General features: G+C 39.0%; 1 protein-coding gene across 1 annotated transcript in view; it reads right to left on the bottom strand.

The window, feature by feature from the left end:
• Window positions 1-7,532: 7,532 nt before the first annotated feature.
• LOC101847976 (scavenger receptor class B member 1) overlaps window positions 7,533-20,189 on the bottom strand; it is a gene marked incomplete at its 5' end in the record, with an annotated part of 18,104 nt that continues 5,447 nt past the window's right edge. The window contains 8 exon segments of the mRNA XM_005103516.3: window positions 7,533-8,582; window positions 9,806-9,967; window positions 13,504-13,555; window positions 14,832-14,905; window positions 16,099-16,229; window positions 17,490-17,671; window positions 18,064-18,133; window positions 18,981-19,030. Coding sequence (XP_005103573.2) covers window positions 8,322-8,582; window positions 9,806-9,967; window positions 13,504-13,555; window positions 14,832-14,905; window positions 16,099-16,229; window positions 17,490-17,671; window positions 18,064-18,133; window positions 18,981-19,030 — 982 coding nt within the window.

Below are 20,189 nucleotides of genomic sequence, written 5' to 3' on the forward strand. Positions count from 1 at the left end.
AATTATTTTGTCAATGCACGTCTCTTTACTAAAGTCTGAAATGACTTAATCTTCTCTTGCTTATACCAGGCATGTGGCCGGTCTGAGAGAACACATCTGAACATTTGTCACTTTTTTAACGAGCTAAGGCACTAGAAAGCCGAATATTATCACAGTTAATGCCCCTGTTCCTTAGAATTTTAGGTCCATTTTGTACCAACTTCAGATTTTACTACTTGAATTCAGTGCTTTCAAAATGATTTTCATCAAAACCAGAAAAATGAAGTGAAAAGAAGAGCTTATGTTTTGTTGACCTTGTGTTTGTGGTGTGATGTGTTTGATGCAATTCATGTGTGATGTGAGATGTGTCTGATGTGCATGGTATTTATGATATGAGAAGCATTTGATGCATGTCATGTGTGATGTGGGAGTGTTTGTGTCTGCTGACATGGACATGTGGAGAGGTGTTTGTGATTTTGAAGAATGACATTGCTGGACTGTGTCTCGAAAGTGAAGTGGATGCATGTAGTACTAGTAGAATGTGGCATTTCTTTAATTGTCATGACATGGTGGAATCAGGCGTTCAACAGTTTTTGAGCATATGGAGCTTTTGGTCTCAACTTAGAGCTTGTTCATTTGCCATGCTTTTGTTGAAAAAAATGCCCTTCTATCTTGAATAGAAGTCAAGGAGTTTGTGATTGAAGAAGGTGGGGTTCAATATTATGTTTCAGAGGTAAAATTAGCAAGAAAATGGCCACCAAAGTATGACAACTTCTAAAACTTGAATATCCCGCGAAATTACAAATTTCCTTTTTTTTTTGTGCCTTTGATCAGCGTTTGTAAGAAATGCTTTTTTAAGTGGACAAGAATGGTGTTGAGCCAAAAGAAAAATGGATTAAAATTGCTCAACAGGAGGAAAAAATGTGTCTTTTCGATTTCATCATTTTGACGGGCGCCTGGTTTCACCATTATTATATATAGGCTATATTTATGTATATTATACTAATTGTATTTGAACTTGCCTTACTTTGAGGGCCACTCTGTAAAACTTTGTGTTCATTCTTGCAATGAAAAATGAAATAAGGTGGGGAGGTTGTTTTTTTTCTTTAGTTATACATATATAACGTATCAAATGTTGTGAAAAGTTTTTGCTTTTCTAAGAATAAAGCTACTGAATGTTCAGTCCATAACTGAAAGTGTCGAGTTGTCCTCTCCCTGACAGCAAGATCAGTTCATGTGGTTTGTGTGATGAACAATTAATGTCTTGCTGGGTGTCACACTTGACAATTCAATGCATATGACAATTATAACTACAGTATAACATGGATAGGTCGAATACAGAAAACTCGGAAGTCATGTATCCGTCAAACTATGCCTGCAGTCCCGTTTTCTTTTTGCTCTTCTTTGTCTTTGCTTCTGTGATGAACAACATTTGTCTAGCTGGGTGTCAGATTTGACAGGGAAAAAAACTTGTAGTAATTAAGAAAAATGAAAACTTGAGAAAACAGCATTTTTCTCTAAAACTTTATTATTCCAAAGTGAAGTGAGAAGCATCACAGTATTTAGTGGTTTGATATGCTATAAATATCCAAGTTTGTCACATTTGTGCAAGTTTTTAAAGTTTTCAACCGAAAAAAAAGAGGCAGAAAAACTGTCTTATCTTATGTTTAGTTTTAGTAAGAGTTTTACGACACTTGCAGCACAATAAAGTCATATAAGTGTAAAAGATAAGAGGTGTTAGAGTAACAAACACAAAATAAAAGGAGGGGAGATAAGGACGATAGATACCATGTTTGATAGGAAAGATGGAGCAGAGCACCCACCAACCACCCACTGTCTTCTACTCTAAGGAGAAGCTAGTCCTGAGTAAAGAACTTGTCTGTCAGGTTTCTACAGAAACTCTGAAGTGAAAGTCATGTTTTTCAAAACCAGACTAGATGTACAGCGAGCATTTCCTTCTTTGTGTCTGTGTGGAAAGATTTATCAGGTCCACGACTTCATCCCGAGATGAGTCAAACCGACAAGATGACATGTGAGTGTGCTGAATGTGAAGGCAGAGACATACAATGTACAAGTCAGTAATAATAAAAGGAATTCTGAAATCGAGTAAGTGGAAGAAGGTCCAAAAGTGTCCACGCATGAGACAAAACTAGAAGATAAGAAAGACAATAACATTTCTGAAAGAAAGACTGCGGGGACAGAGAACATGCTGTATGTCACACACGAATGTTGGGTATTTCACACGCGCGCAGATTTGTGAGACGTGCTGACATTGACAAAGTGAGTCACTTGTAACAATCTGTGAATGGAGATATTGGCTGAAAATAGTCTCAGAGGTCAAATTTTTTAGATCTTCAACAGATGCAGTTTCCTTGAAGTTTAAAATGTCTTTTATTAATATTATTTCATAAATTGGACAAACTCAACCTATAAATTTGACATTATCATATTATGTCTACGTCCTAAGGGTTAAAATTCGAGATGTATGGCAAATTGTCAGTACAGCATGCCACAAATAGTTCTTTGAACTACAAGACTTGCCTCCCTGCTACAGGTGTTAGAATACGGGAAAACATGATGATACATCCCAAATATGAGCACAGTACAGTACAGAGCAGGTTTCTCAACATGTGTGTGGAAACATTTGGACAGTTCTGTATAGGCAACAAATAACCTTGAAAGTAAAAGTAAGACATGGACTTTGTCCCTTCACCCTGTTCTGTCATCTCTTTTGTGAGTGCACCAACATACACCAGAGGGTGCACCAAATACATGAGTGTGCACTGATACACATTACAATACTGGCCCTTTGACCGCAGTCTGAGAGAAATAAGAGCATGTACAAAAATGTATACGAGTCCCAGAGAATGATCTATGAATATCTATGTACAATGACATATTACTGTCTCACAACCAATGGTCTCAAAATGTCCTTCCCTACGACACCAGACCCATCTACCACAATATAGTAGTACAACATTAGTGTAAATCAAGGAGTTTAGAACAAATGGAGCCTCCTCTCTCTCTTCGCTGCGCCACGAGCAGCACGCCGTGGTGGGGATCAAATATGGCCGCCGACTGTGGTCTAAATCACGAACTGTGGTGTTTCTTTTTATAGAATCTTATTGGGCTGGGTCACGTTGTGGGGGTGGGGGAATGCACGCAAGGAAGAGGGGATGGGGCTAGGATGAAAGAGGAGGGGCGGGCCTTGGTAAGGGACGAAGGAGAATGGGAAAAATTAAATAAAAGACAGAGAGAGAGAGAGATTGTGATCAACTGACGGGATGGATGACAGATAGAATGACAGGGAGAAAAAATAATTAAATTCTGTGTGTGATACAGACTGTTCTAGGCAACTGAGAAAGCATAGGGACTGTTCAATTATTTAAGAGTTTTATGTTATATAGCTAGTTTAAAAATTATGAAGATCGGCAAAATAAGAAGAAAACTTACCCAAGTATCATAAAATTATCAGACATACCAAATTATAAAGATACTCTTTCAAGAAGCTAAAAGATTTAATTATAATAAGAAATGGTGAAAAATGTATTTTTTAAACTGAATTTAAGATATGACTGCATGATTCTAGGCGTGTGCCATAACTAGCTTTAAGTGTAAGGAACAGCGAACACAAAAGAGGGTCGATGTCACATAGAAGATATTCATCATTATTGTTGTTGGGTATTGATTTCATATTTTAATGGAGCCTCTCGATATCTACATTTAGACAACAGTAGTCTTATAGTAATTAGGAGATGAATGGGCTTAAAAACAAAACAAGTCTGACTGACTGATTGAACTCAATACGCTAAGGTGTGTTATATGATTAGTAGCCTACATGAAAACAAGATATATGTAGAAACCTAGACTCTAGATTTTGTCCCGTCAAAATAAAGGTCTGCTGCGCATAGCATCTAATTTACACACACAATGGAAAGCAATATAATTATATATACTTTAATTAAAATGTATATGTATTTAGTTTTAGTAGAGGTTTTACGGCGCTCGCAACTGCATAAGGTCATATGAGCGCCAGTATAATTTGTATACAGATATATATATATATATATATATATACACACACACACACGCAAACAAACACACTCACACACACACAGACACTCACACACAAGAATAAGAATATTTTAAAAAAATCAAGTATCTCGGTCTTTCTTGTAATAGTTGTAAAGCGCATAGAGCATGCTCTTGAGCATGGATATGCGCTATATAAATGCAATTATTATTTCTTCTGGGGTGTTGTTACAGTGTATCCATTTCTTCCCGGGTAGGCCTTGGCAGGTAGCGCTGGAGCCAGCCTGTTATAAATGTTAATTCTAAATTGTGTCGTTGGGCGCATAAAAAAACTTTCATTCAGATTTTTTAAAAAGGAAAACAACACCTGTGAAAACTTCAGTCCACTGCAGCATCAATCGGTTCTTACACTTAAACACAACACAGGTGGAAGGCATTTTTACAAATTGACTTGCCTAATCTCGTAATAAAACCTTCTTTCTTATCTAGATTTCAGTGCGTAAGCGCAGAGCAGGTAGACCACAGTTCCGCTGCGAGAGAGGGCTCCTATCAGGTGTGCGGTGCCGCCCACAGAGCATCCTCCATTACTGTAAACTCCTTGGTGTAAATCTAGACCCTGACTAGCCCCCAGTCAGTGGGAGAAACTCTAGAGTGAGTACAAAATAACAAGTTCCACAGTGTTATGCCCGAACAGGGCCCACAAAAACTTTCGAATCTCTCCAGAAGAAACAAAGTTGCTTTTACTCGATTACGTATTGGACATACCTCCCTGACAGATAAATACCTCCTGTAGGGAGATGAGAAACCCATCTGTGTTGGATGTGATAGGCTTACAGGTTTTACCATAAGACACATACTAACAGTATGTTGGTGAAAAAAAAAAGACTTTGATGAAACCTGAAGGAATTATCTTAAATGTACAAAATTGCTGATCCCAACAGAGTTTTAGATTTCATAAAGGCCATCAACCTTTACCGTAAAATGTAGATAATTGTTTTAAAATGTAAAGTACAGCTTTTATCTTTTAAACTAAATATTTATAATGACATTTCCTACCTTTCGAAAAAAGTAGAATTCAAGCTATGCTGTGAACTGTTGTGAGTGCAACCAACTTGCGTGTTCATAATATGACCTTATTTAGTTGCGAGGGTCGTAAAACTTACGCTAAACTGAACTAAGACTAGCAACAGGCTTTTCTATCTCCAGTCAAATCAGCCTACACTGAGTTTTTCCTTTTTCAACACCACCATCCACATGCCAGCTTGTCACTCACTGTAACTTACAGTGTTCTGTTTTTTACACGGAGCATATAATGAGATAGGCCTACAACTAATATCAATACATTCAATTTGAGGATGTAAAGGACATTTTGAAGACCAATTTGTCTATGTGAAGACATTAATGGGACATTTTTGAGTATGTGAAGACAATATTATAATAGAAAATATTTGAGTATGTGAAGACAATAATGAGACATATTTGAGGATGTAAAGACAACAATGGGACACACTGGAAAACGTTTGAGTATGTGAAGATAATAATCATAATGGGACATAGTTGAGTATGACCTATAATATTCTTCAACCTGACAGAAACAGTACATAAATAGCAGAGTAATTCTTGGTGAGCAAAAACACACAACACAGTCAAATTTTAGACATTTTCACCAGAAAATGACGCCCATAGTTAAATGTCACGGTTTTCTGCCAGTCAGTTGTCACAGGTTTATTAATATTAAGGTGATTTATAATACTTTGAATCACCAATATGTCACAGATCACATTCTTGTATGTCATCAGTTTACATATACATATAAATTTTTAAAAAGAATCAAAATAACAAAACAGTAGGCCTATGTTTTTCATCAAAAGTTTCGTACCACAAAAGATTGTTTGAATGTCATCCAAACCAAATACAGTGGAGTCCACTTATAAAGAGTCCTGAAACAACGAGAAGTCTGTTATAAAGACACTATTCTAAAACCCCATTTTTTCCCCCTTCTTTATCTTTGTAAATAAAATATTGCTATTGCGCAATCAGACAGTCACGCGAGTCGGTTATAACGGAATATTGCTGCTGCTGTGCACAGTGCACAGACCAATTAAACATATAAAACCTCGCCAGTTGAGAAAGTCGTTGGTGATCCAGCAAAACAAAGAATGGCAGAGCCCACGCGAACCAACAAGGAAGGCCGCAGCGAATTAGTGGGGAGGGTGTGGCATGTGCAGACAAGAAGAACACATCGCGCAATAGGCCAGCCCAGTCTAGATTATCTAAGCATACCGTGCCTCTCACTTCTCTGGTGCGGAATGGAGAGGTCACAATGCTGTGATAGATGAAGTGAATGTGTGACGTGCGCAAACAGACGCAACACACCACAGGGTGTGGTGGGGTGGGTGACAACAAAGCCGGCGAGTTAGCCTAGAGCCAGAGCCCCTTCTTTCTGATCGTCAACGCCGAGCTGTCAACATGGCTAGCGCTAGAGAAAGTAACCTGATTCGATTTTTGATCAAGTAAGACCTAGCCTAGAGATTATGTTGAACAAAATCATCTTTAGGGGAAGTACAAAAAGGAATAAACAGAACACTAAACTCATAGATAAGACCTACTTTACTGTTTCCCTTGAATTTATTAACTGGATCCCTTATAACGAGAATCCTGCTATAACAGACATTTCGCACTGGTCCCCTCCCTCTCGTTATACCAGGATTCCACTGTAGTACAACGGATCCTTTTGAGCCTTCAGCAAGACTTGAGCGTAAAGATGGGTGTGTTAATGTAACATATGAGGTACACAGGGTGCGTTGATGTAACACAATGAGAATAGACAAACTCGTCAATATAGCACGTGAAGTACACAGCGTAGGCTGACAAAACGCCACTTTTGTTCATTTTGGCGCCTAAATTTTTTATTTGCTAAATCGAAAGTAGTGATCAGAAACCTTACTTGTGTGAAAAAATCAAAATGAAACTGTGACTAGTTTTTAAATAAATTTTAACAATTCAAATTTCGGAATCACTCTATTTTAAAATGGTTACGCAGACAAAAAAAACCCCCCTATTTTTCTCGATACTGCTGTGAAGAAAAAAAAGGCCGTCTGTCAGCTTGCAGAAGTACAGTACAGAACACAATGTGACTGATCTAACACACATGAGGTTCCAGGCACAGTGATCAATATTGCATTACAACATTTACAGTTTTGCTTCGCCTTGAACTTTGCGGATGAAAGACTGGTGGGATTTCAGCACAACTTGACAGAAAACTTACACAAAGAGCTCTCACAATCTCAGGCCTGTCTTGTGACTAGAGTAGATTCCTCTAGCAATGACAACTTCCACAAAAGATTTCATCAAATAAGCAAAAACAAAAAATACATGTAAAAACGGGCTGGTCAACTCACATGACATGACTAGAATCATCTTTGTGGCTTTCATGTGCGCTAACATTGAACAATTATAATGTCGGACAGCTGTTCAGATGTACTAAGCCAAAAAGATTTTTTAAATACATTTTTTGAATCGCAGTTTCTTAGCCTGTGGTATCAGTTGCGTGTGCTCAAGAAATATTTTATAAAAATTCAAACTCTACCCTCTACATGTTGAAAAAAATTTTAAAAAATACAAGTAAAACTAATTTTAAAATGAAAGTGTTTTTTCTCTCCTGAAAAATTTGGCTTTCTGAGCTTAGTACATATGAATCGAACAGCTTGCCGACAATAGTAAAGCAAATGAAGCATTTCAAATTAGCAAAATATATAGGGCCTATATAACACGATACACTGGGCACTGTGAGATGTACGAGAACACAGCCGCTGTAGCCTGGTGGGCTGAGGAAGTGTTGGATCATATCTGGCTCTTAGGGGTGTCTACCCGAGAACAATCACAGACAAACAGACTCACTGGCAAACTCGGGTGAGACCTGACCACTGGACATTCCAGCAGGTGGACACTACGGGCCTGGTCAAGAAAACACACAAACAGAAAAACAAAAACAGACACACAGCAACAGCATGATGCTAACCAAACCGGTCCATCCCAGCTAGCCTCGAGTAACAAAAAACATTCCCCTGAGCTACTGTAAATGTGCTGTATAAATGTAAGTTATTATGAGTGAGTTTGTAGTGGGTGTCATCTATCTGTAGGTGATAGTGGTTGAGTAAGTTTTTGTTTTAACATCTGCTATTGGTCATAGTTGTTGAGTAGGTTATGTTTCAACTACTGGCACTGGCTACTAGTCATTGTTGTTGGGTAGGTTTGTGTGATGTCTGTCTATTGGTCATGGTTGTTGAGTAAGTTTGTGTGATGTCTGTCTATTGGTCATGGTTGTTGAGTAGGTTTGTTGTAGATGCCGTGTCACTGTCTGGCAGGCTGTGCAGCGAGTCCCCGCCGCTACTCTGGAAAGATCCGTAGGACGTCGCTCGGCTCTGCGTTGATCGGGGAGACACGCGGACTGTGGGCGTGAAAGGCGTGTTCACTGGGTCGTGGAACAGGCGGTTGGAGCCTCTGGTGGTCACCGGGGCGCCCTCGCTTCCTGTGCTGTTTACCCGGGCTAGATCGATGGCGTACTTCAGCTGGGGATGGGGAGGAGGAGGGGGAGGTTTAGTTTAGGTAAATTTTACGGTACTTGCAACACAAAAAGGGAGGAGGTTGAGTTTAAGATTCAGAAAAAGTTTTACAGTACTTGCAACACAAATACTAAAATAGGGACTAAGGATAGCTTTAGTTTTAGTAAGAGTTTTATTGCGTTTTGCAACACCAATAGTGCGGAGGCAATAGAGAACCACATATATTGAGTATGATATTACTGTTATGGTATTATAATGAGGGGCATTTTCCTTTTTACCATAAATATGAAAAGATTGCTGTATTACAATAAAACCTGGACAATGTGATTCTGATCTTTCTAGCTGGAAAACCACATGTGGAGTTTGTGGGAAATCTGATGAGCGGTGAGAACTTGAGAGCACTTTTAGAGTACCTAGTTCTCAAATACCAAAAATAATGCCATTTTCAGTGGAAACAATGTCAACAATTATCTTTTGAATACTGCGGTGTATTAAATTTCTTTATTTGCGAGGAAAAACTAAAAAGCAAACAGGATCTTTAATCTTTACTGCTTAAGTTGCCACAAAATAACCAATGATGTTGCACAGCTTTGATTTTGCCTCGGTGTTTTCATCAACATTCTAGTGACAATTTAGCAGTCCCACAATTCCTGGTTATTTTGTTGAACTGATCAGCTGTTTCTTTGTTTTTCCTTTCCATGACACACACAAACCAACATGGGTCATAGAAAATGTTTCTTCATACAGCAAATTTCTTCACATACGAACATATGTCACACAACACATTTCTTCACAAAAATGTACATATTATTATGTCACACAACACATTTCTTTACAAATGTACAGATGATGTCACACAATACATTTCTTCACATATGTACATATGCGACACAACACATTTCTTTACATATATAGACATATATTATTTAACACATTTCTTCCCATACATGTACATATAATAAGTCATACAACTAATACAACATATTTCTTCATATATAGACAAATATAATGTTCAACACATTTCATTACAAAGTCCTAGATTTACCACAAGTAGAAGGAGTACACCCCACTAGAGCACCTACCAACCACCCCTACTGTATGGTACCCAGCCATGAACAGGATCCCATAAATCTGTACTTACAAATAGGAGCAACCGTAAAAACCACAGAGAACAATTGCAGAAAATCTAGAAAATACCAGAAGTGGTCTCTAGTTGTAGTCATATCTACCTTAGCTATCTTGCGCTGTCGTCGTATGAGCAAGGCCACGCTGGCAACTATGATGAGAGCCCCGATGGCCAGGACCACCACACGGCCGATTTTGGCAATCTTCATAGGCAGGAACAGCTCTGTCTTCAGCATGTTGGCATGTTTGTCATCTGTCACAGAGCTCTGGGGGGACACACATGTAGGCTTATATACAAACATACATATACACATGCATGCATGCACGCACGCATGCACGCACGCATGCACGGACGCACACACACATGCACACGCACACACACACACACACACACACACAGACATACATACATACACACATGAAGAACACAGGGGAAAAACGACGGTAGTCACAAACTGGAAATTGAGAGGGTGCCAATTTTAAAAGCTTGTGGACTCATAACTTCATATTTATTTGACTGGTGGTTTATTGTTAAATGTTGTTGAATGGGAAATCTAACAACAATAATCAACCAACAGTTGAACAGAAATACAGTTATGAGTCAACAAGCGTTCAAAATTGGTAACCTCACGATTTTGAGTTTGTGACTACCGTCGTTTTTCCCCTGTAGTCTGTATTCTTCACATACATATGAGCTTTTGCCAATAGGTGGACACTTAAAATGTAGCACAGAGGGTTGATGATAGAGCTGGAGTCTGCTCGATTAATCAAAGGATTGCGAGCAGCGGACAGCTTGCGCCAGAGGCTTGCGAGCAGGCTTGTGCTTTGCTTTGCCTTCCGCTCGCTACCGGGGGGAACTTCTGGTGTGTAGTGACTAGCGGACAGTCTCGCCAGGTTGCGAGAAGGGCAAATCAGATCATAGGAATCAAGAGTCTTGCTGTACTAAGAGCTGTATTTGAGACTTGACGGCCGTCCGCTGCTCACAAGCCTTTGATTAATCGAGCAGACTCCAGCTCTACGTCCCGCCGCGCAGTGACACAGTGAGTGGGGTCTCTCTCTCTCCCCCTCTCTCTCTTTCTGATGTAAGTGGCTTCGCGGATTGCAAGCAGGGTGGGTGGATGAGGTGTCTGACACGAGTGGCTTCGCGGATTGCTAGTTGGTGTGGACTTGAAGCTTAGACTAGACTCAACTTATCATGCTGGTGATTTGATTTGATGATTTGACCTAGTAATTTGAGGCTTGAGACTTGAACTAAGGGCTTGCGAGCACGAGCGGGTTTGCTACCAGGGAACAGCTCTAGTAGATGATACGATTTTTTATATTTCGTTTTAACTTGAATTTTTCAATTCATGTAAATCTCCTCCTACAAAAACTTCCAGACCTACAGGTGGCATGCTAAGCTGTGTAACTGGTGTTACATAACGTCAAGTCAAATTCTTTTGGACATAACTATGATGACACATTTTTAAAGAATTTGTACATACAAAACTACTTTGACAGTTTTCTTATTGCTTTAATTTTCAAAAATAAGCATGAAGAACATATAAAATGGAGAGGACCACATAAAAAAGAAATTCTGAATGCCACTGTGTTTGCATTTGTGTCATCATAGTTATGTCCGAAAAAAATGAAAAACTTTCCGCCTTCATATTTTAACTTCTCTTATAAAAATTTGAGCAAACAATGATTCAGAAGATTCAGTTTGACTCACAATGCATGTTAATGATTTTTAAAATGCCACTTTATTCATATTTTACTATGAATCTCTGCAAAATATCAAATACCTTTCGAACATAACCATGATGACACAAAATGAAAAATACTCTGAAAAGTAATTTAAGGAACGTAAAATCATTTAGATAGTTTTCTCATTGCTTTACTTTTCAAACATAAGCATGAAGAGCATATAAAATCACAGAAAAAAAAAAATTCTGAATGTCTTTGTGTTCGCATTTGTGTCACTATAGTTATGTCCGAAAGAAATGAAAAACTTTCCATTTTCACATCTTAATTTATTTTTTGAAAAATTTGGCAAACAAAGATTCAGGAGATCAGTTTGACTCATAATGCATGCTAATAGCGATAAAATACCACTTCATTCACATTTCACTATGACTCTATGCAAAATACAGAATATCTTTTGAACATAACCATGATGACACATAATAGATAAATGTTTGTTGTCATTTTGGAACGTATCAATTTTCCTCAAATTTTCCCCTCTCGTTGACACCTAGCCAAGCATGCATGGTCGCATCTATATCTATCACTACTTGGTCATTGAAACGCAATGCGATGTTAATCATACTTGGTTTCAATTTAATTAAATGGAGGGAAAAACCTTTAGGACATAACCGCTTTTTTCGAACATAACATGTTGAGATTTGATGACGACATAAGAAAACTTAAATGAATTTGTCTCACCCATTATTATTCTTCTCACCATCTTGCATCGAACAACAATATGCCAAGAATGGATTGACAGGAACAAGGTACGTTCCTCCATCTCTATTATTTCTCATTTTGTGATTGGTTCTTCCGAGCATAACAAATGATGACAGAGCACGAAGCATTGCGGGATTTCCGTTTACTGCAAATTTATGCACGGCCACAGCCTCGGAATCAGTCAGGGCAGAGAATGAATATTGAACAATATAATTCTCGTTCCCAGGCCCCAAAATGGCCGTTAGAAACGAAGTCACGGGGAATCGAAGTTGCCTTGCAAAATGACTACGCGAGTTATGTTCGAAAATGAAAATCTAGAAGGCTCACAAAGAAAAAGTATCTACAGGTATCATTATTCCTCATGTAGCACCACAAATAATGTAGTTATAGTAGTAAAAGAGTAGAAGGACGAGTTTCTCAGCAATTATTTCATTGTTGAACTTGACGACAGAAAAAGAACTAAAAATGTTTGTAAGATTTCTTCTGATGGACCGACTGCTATTGAAACATCATATTAAGCACAACATATACAAATTTCAAAGCTGTAGCACCATTTTTATTGGAATAGGAAAGGATTTTGTAAGGTATATGAAGAAACCCCCATCTATGGGCAAATACATAAATACACATATATTGACTGCTCTAGGGGGACACACAGATATAAGGTCGCTTTGAAGGAAAAGTGAGCTATCCTGAAAAATGCTGTTTTGAGAAAATCGAAGGTAAGGTTTTTGCCCTTGTTCAGTTTCATTACAAGATTTGGAGAGGTTTCTTTATAACCAAACAAAAATACACACCGATGAAACCAAACTTCTCCTATAGGTAGGGCAATGCCAAATTTTGGTGCAGGTCAAGATTTCTGGAAACCCCCGAAATCTGGGTTACCCCGCTTGTCCTTAAAAGCGACCATATATACAGACATACATATACACCTGCACGCACGCACGCACACACACACACACACACACACACAGAGACATACATACATACATACATACATACATACATACAAACATAAATACATACATTCATATATACATACATACATACATACATACATACATACATACATACATACATACATACATACAAACATACATATATATACACACACGTTCATTCACTCTCATACACACATACATATACACACACATATAGACTGCTCAGTGTAAAACTCGGTCATACATCAATTTTCAAAATGGTGTATAATCGAGTCTGACAGACAGACAGACAGAAAAAATGCACACAAATGAAGTCAATAAGAACATTGTCTGATGTCATCCTATCTTGTTTTTATCCTGTCATTTTTCTCATCGTATCTTATCATAAGCCAAACATTTCTCTTTGGATCACAAACCTCATTGATCCACAGGATGGGGAAGAACAATTTCCTCACTTTGGCAGTCTGACTGGAAGAAAAAAGGGAAAAAAACCAAAGTCAGTCTTTCACTCTTAATTTCTTTTACAACAATTCATCTTTCACTCTCATTTTCTTTTTTAACATCTTAAATCTGACCGGCCTCTTCTTATTCCAAAACTATGAGGGGGTTGACAGATTGTGTTACTGACATTTGGGATGTAGCGGTTAGGCACTTTGCTATCGTATGCATGAGACCCGAGTTCAATTCCAGAGTTGGGAAGAAATTTTTATTGAACATCTCGGCCTTTCTGCTGGGATGTTGTATCTCTCTCAGCCTGGGTTGGACCTGTCTCCTAAATGATCTTAGTTGTATCAATGGAAGTGCTTAAAAGATATACATTAAAGTAGAAAAAAACAACGACTATGTTTTCCCTGCCAGAGGGAATCTCTACACGTGATAAAAAAAAATAAATAATAGAAACAAAGCAAAAAGAAAATTTTCAACTCTGACTACGCTGACAAGTGGTGATCTTTTCTTCTTCTTTGCACAACCTATTCATTCAGTTTTAGTAAGAGTTTTACAGCACTTGAAACACAAATAGATCAGAACATTCTCAAAATTAGAGGTGTTAGTGTTACTATAGAGTAACATACAGTGAAAAAAAAAAAAAAAGGAAGAGGGTTAAGATAAAAGTTATTTGATATGAAAGAAGGAACAAACCACACCAGAGCACCCCCCAACCACTAACACAAAACTCCTCTGAGAATTAAAACAGTCCATTAAAAAAAAGACTTTGAGCTGCCCCCCCCCCCCCCCCCCCCCACACACACACAAGCTGGTGATTAGTCCAGAGAGAAATATATTTGTACACAAAAACACACACATTCCCTTGAAAGTAGGTGGGTGCTCTGGTGTTGTTTCCTCCTATCTGCCGATCAAATAATCCATCATCCTTTTGTCCCCTATGTTTCTTTTTTGAGTTTGTTACTCTCTAGTAATACCTCTAATCTTCAGCACTTATATGACTTTACTGTGTTGCAAGTGCCGTAAATTTCTTACTAAAACTTTTTTAAAAACACACAATAATAAAAGGGTCAGTCTCTGTTTTGTTTGTTTGTTTCAGTAAAGAGAAGCACAATTTTACATAATAATGATCATTTAGTGCAAGGGAAATAGAAAGAAAAATATACAGAAACAAAAGAGGGAAAGAAAAAATGAAGGACTCTCAGTGGCACCCTCCAACCACCCACTTTCGTCTCTACGCCTTAACTGTGTCACAGCAATAACCACACAAAGAATGAAACACATTCTCTCTGACACTTACGGGATGCCCTGCACCTGCTCCACAAAGATATTGATCTGGAGTCGGTTGGCAACTCGTAACGCCAGACCCGTCCACTGAGAAAATAATAATAATAATAATATTAATAACGACAATAATAATATAAATAATAATAGTACTAATGATATAATAATAATAACAACAATAATAATAATGAAAATAATAATAATAATAATAATAATAATGACAAAAATATTAATAATAATAATAATGAAGATGATAAAAACAATGACAATAATAATAGTAATTATGATAAAGATGTAAATAATGATAAAGATCTTTTCTTTGTTTCAGTACGAGTTTTATGGCACTTGCAATACAATTATGCCACATAAGTGCCAAAGATTAGAATTAGAGGTGTTACAAGAGAGTAACAGACACAAAAAAGAAGACAAATTAATTAAGGATGCCAGGTGTTTGATAGGAAAGAAGGAGCAAACCACAAAAGACCATCTGCCAACCACCCACCAAAATCACTTCTATAACAATGCTCACTCAATGGTGGCTCTAGGTGTTTCACAATAAAATGAAATTGAATTTAAAAAAGAAAAAACTTTGCAAAAATTCGACTACTAGAAATCTAATACAATGACACATTTCATGCATTCTGGCCCAAAAATAAATCAACGTACAACAATCCTTTGAACTACGAATACACAGACAACACAATATAACGTGTCATGCCAGCCTCGATTTCACCAATCAATCAGTTATCTCTTCCTCTCACTTTATATCTCTACTAGAATTCTCTGACAAGACTTCTGGGCAGGTGGTTGGAGGGAGCCACTGGTAGTTCCTACTTCTTTTCTTGCCCTCTGTGGTTTTTGTCTATCTATCTTGCTTCTTCCCTGCACTGTATGACCGTTACCAGTATTGTGTTAATGTGCTACTCTTTGCCCAAATTTAAATCTCAAACTTGAGACTTTTGAAGATAAGAGAAGCATATGGACGCATTAACCGCTATGTAGTTCAAGGAAAGTGCAAGATAGACAGACAAAAACGACAGAGGAAAAGGAAAGAAATGGGAGCTACCAGTGCCAGCAGCACCCTCAAACCATCAATGGCAAGGCTTCAAAAACGTCTTTTGAACATCTACGACCCTCTGATGTTCCTTCTCTTCTGTGAATCTTGTGACAATATAGATACAACCAACCCTCTGTCCTCCCACGCAGCTCCCCTATCCTTCCCCATGTACTTCCCCCTCACTCCCACCCTAATATTCCTCCTCCATCCAACCCCCCCAACTCACAGGCTCTTTGTCTATGACTGTCTGATGTTCCTTCACAGTAGGTGCTAGCCCCCACACGCTGTCCTGAACCGCCGGGTCAGCGTACAAAAAGTGGGGGAAGGAGAAGATGATCGGCAGGTGGAACTTGTCCACTGAAACGGAAAAAAACTGGCTCATGTCAACATAACAGAAAGACATAGGCTTATGTCGACATAACAGAAGACATAGACTCATATCAACGTAACAGAAGACATAGACTCACAAGAAACAGATTCATGATAATGTAACACAAGATACAGGCTCATATCAATGTAACAGAAGACATATGTTCACAAGACATAGGCTCATGTCACTGTAACACTAGTAACAGAAGACATAGACTCACAAGATACAGACTCATGTCAACATAATGGAGGGAAGACATAGGCTCATATTAACGTAACAGAAGACATAGGCTCATGTCAACAATTTCTTTTTTATTTTCCTCCATCGAGACAATTTACATAATTTAGGAGGCAGTTTTCCAGCCTTGCCCGTCAGTGCCAAATGGATACAACATCCAAGCAGAACGACAGAGATACTCAATAACGCTTTCTCCCCATTCAGGAATCGAACTCGAATCTCCTGAATGGGACATCAAAGTGCTTAACTATCATACCACAGATGCCACTTCATGTCAAAATGCTCAAAAGAAACATTCTTATATGTCAATGCATAGGGAGAGAGTTACAGAAAAGTCTAAACATACATTTGTTTTACATCCTCTGCCAGTAGATTTTACATACGATAATGTGTATGGGTCTCATAACGTGCATTTTCTGTCTTTTGATTTGACAGGTAAGTTGAGTAATCACTCAGTACTGTACAGCCCTTGGAGCCTTCTAAAGATAAGATGGTATATATAAATTCCCATTATACATAGTTATTATTATTATTAACCCTACCCGTACGTTCGTGTTTTATTATCGTATCCATACGACGTGGGGAATCTGTGCCACTACTTTCCAAACAGGAAATTTACTCATTAATCCGATCCGTACACTTTGCATAGCAGTCTGTCAAAATGATTTTTTTGAGAAATACTGAAAGCTTCAAAGAGAACTTCTTACCCGAAGTATTCTAAAATGTAAGAATACAACCCCGGGGGTACAAAATGATCGTACGGATAAGGTTAATATTATTACAATCATTTCTATTATATTATAACGTTCATAAGGAGTTATATAAATTCCCATTAAAGTTATTATTATTTTTATTATTACAATCCTTATTTTTATTATCATGAGGAGCTATATAAATACCCATTATAGTTATTATTATTGTTATTATTACAATCATTATTATCATTATTGTCATGATGAGCATTACAATCATTACTATTATTACCGTTATCATGAGGAGCTGTGAATTACCTGGCTCTTGACAGAGCGTGGAGTTGAGGAGTCCGGTGGGCAGACACTTTGACCTCGGCGTACAGAAGCCAATGTTGTCAGGGTTGACGGTGGCGTTGGCCATATCATAGCGGTCCCCGCCGTACCGACGCACGGTGATACCCTTCACTTGTACGTCCTCGTAGTACAAGCCCCGGATTGATCTGAGAGAGAAAAAGAGAGAGAGAGAAGAGTGGAGGAGAAATATGGCAGAACAGCAGGAAAACTTTCGGCACCTTAAATCACGGACAACTCAAGCCCACAACAATCACTTGCTTAACTATGTTCCATGAAAATAATATTTACTTGATTATACCAAATAAAAAATTTCACAATAAATATTACATTTGATAAAAAGATTTAATTGCAATAATGTCAATACAAAGACTTCCGCCAACAACCCACTCTTTGCAATTTACAATGTACATCATTATCCCAGGAGACCTGATAGCATACTGGAATAACCTCAATTTTCTGGGAAACCACGGGGCAAGGATCATATTGCTTTGGTCAACAAATGACAAACAAACAAACAAACAGAGCGACACAAACCTACCTGCAGATGTCCGAGACAAACACCGGGGTGTACTGGTCAGAGAACCGGAAGGGTGGGCCCAGGGTACCGTCTGGGGAGAGCATTGTTTTCCCTTTAGTTTTAGTAAGGTTTTACAGCGCTCGCAACTGCATAAGGTCATATAAGTGCCAAGGGGTGGATGGATGTCAACAGAGAAGTCCAAACGGGGAATCAGGCTTTCTCTGCTCACCTCTCTAGCTTCAACAGCACAAAGTCTGCTTTGACTATCAAGGCACCCTGGAAATAGCAGTTTACAAGAGAATGACAAACATACAAAAGAAGTAGAGGAAAAATGACGATAGTAAGGACGAGGAAAAAAAAAGCAGCAGTTTCCCCTATATTGTTCCGAAACAGTACGAGCATGACATTGATAAACCAGCCCATTTAGACAACTTCAGTCAGTAGCACTGTCCTGGTGGGGGAGGGGGGGGGGTGAGTGGTTTTGGTAAGAGATTTGCATTACTTGCAGCATAATCAGGTCATATAGGTGCCGTGCTGAAGATTAGAGAAGTGACTAGTGAGTAATATACGGAGAAAAGAAAGAGATGAGATAAGGACTATACATGTTTGATGGGAGAGAAGGAGCAAACCACCCACTGGGGACAGTTTGGGCACTGTGACTGAGACTTGGGGCGGTAACAGGGGTTTTTTGGGGGGTGAAAGGGGAGGGGGGGAGAAAGAAAGAGAGAGAGGGAAGAGAGAGAGAGGGGAGACAGAGGAAGAAAGTTACAGAGAGAGCGAGTTACAGAGAGAGAAAGAGAGACAGACAGGAAACAGAGAGAGAGAGTTGCAGAGAGAGAGATAGAAGAGGGGGGGAGGGTCCATATAATCATGAATGATTTAAAGACACAAACAGATAAACTACAGAACACAAAGGTAAACAAAGATGTTTAATTTACCGGAGCCATTGACCATGTTGGCCCAGCGGGACGTCCAGATGTCCAGGTGACTGAGGACAAGACAGCAACACAGCTTGTAAGAATGACAATAATAATTATAATTATTATAATAACAATAATAATTATTATAATAACAATAGTAATAATAATAATAACAATAGTAATAATAATAATAATGACAACAACGATAACAATGATAATAATAACAATAATAATAATTAATAATAATAACAATAATAATAATAATAATAACAACAACAATAAAAATAATAACAATAACAATAAGAATAAGAATAATAATAAAGCAAACATCCATACTCTACAGCAAGCTCTGTACGCTTTACAACTATTATTACCCAAGATGGCACTACAACACTCAAAAACATTCTCAGATTCCGGGGAAGCATACAATGCGAGCTGCTGATCAAGCGCTCAAACACTACCAAACTGACACGATATTTCGTTGACCCATTCCCACCTCTGACATCTCAAACAGTCCCCCTCCTCCTGTCTCTGTGCCCCTCCGCCCTCTCCACCCTCTGTGCCTCCTCTCTCTCCATCCTCGGAGCCTCCTCCCTCTCCACCCTCTGTGCTTCCTCTCTCTCCATCCTCAGTACCTCCTCCCTCCCCTTTCTCTGTGCCTCCTCCCTCTAAACCCTGTGCCTCCTTCTTCTCCATCCTTTGTGCCTCCTCCTTCCCCATCCTTTGTGCCTCCTCCCTCCCCATTCTTTGTGCCTCCCCCCTTCCCATTCTCTGTGCCCCCTCACTCTCCACCCTCAGTGCACCATAATTCTCTCTCTCCATTCTTTGTGTCTCCTCACTCTCCCTCTCCATCCTTTGTGTCTCATCATTCTCCCTCTCCACCCTTTGTGTCCCATCATTCTCCCTCTCCACCCTTTGTGCCTCCTCACTCTCCCTCTCCACCGTCTGTGCCCCCTCACTCTCCCTCTCCACCTTCTGTGCCCCCTCACTCTCTCTCTCCATCCTCTGTGCCTCCTCTCTCTCCATCTTCTGTGCCCCCTCACTCTCCCTCTCCACCCTCTGTGCATCCTCTCTCTCCATCCTTTGTGCCTACCCCTTCCCATCCTCTGTGCCCCCTCACTCTCCCTCTCCACCCTCTGCGCCTCCTCTCTCTCCATCCTTTGTGCCTCCCCCCTTCCCATCCCCTGTGCCCCCTCACTCTCCACCCTCTGTGCCCCCTCCCTCTCC

Source organism: Aplysia californica, unplaced genomic scaffold, assembly GCF_000002075.1.
Source record: "Aplysia californica isolate F4 #8 unplaced genomic scaffold, AplCal3.0 scaffold00376, whole genome shotgun sequence".
In the NCBI taxonomy this organism is placed as follows: Eukaryota; Metazoa; Mollusca; class Gastropoda; order Aplysiida; family Aplysiidae; genus Aplysia; species Aplysia californica.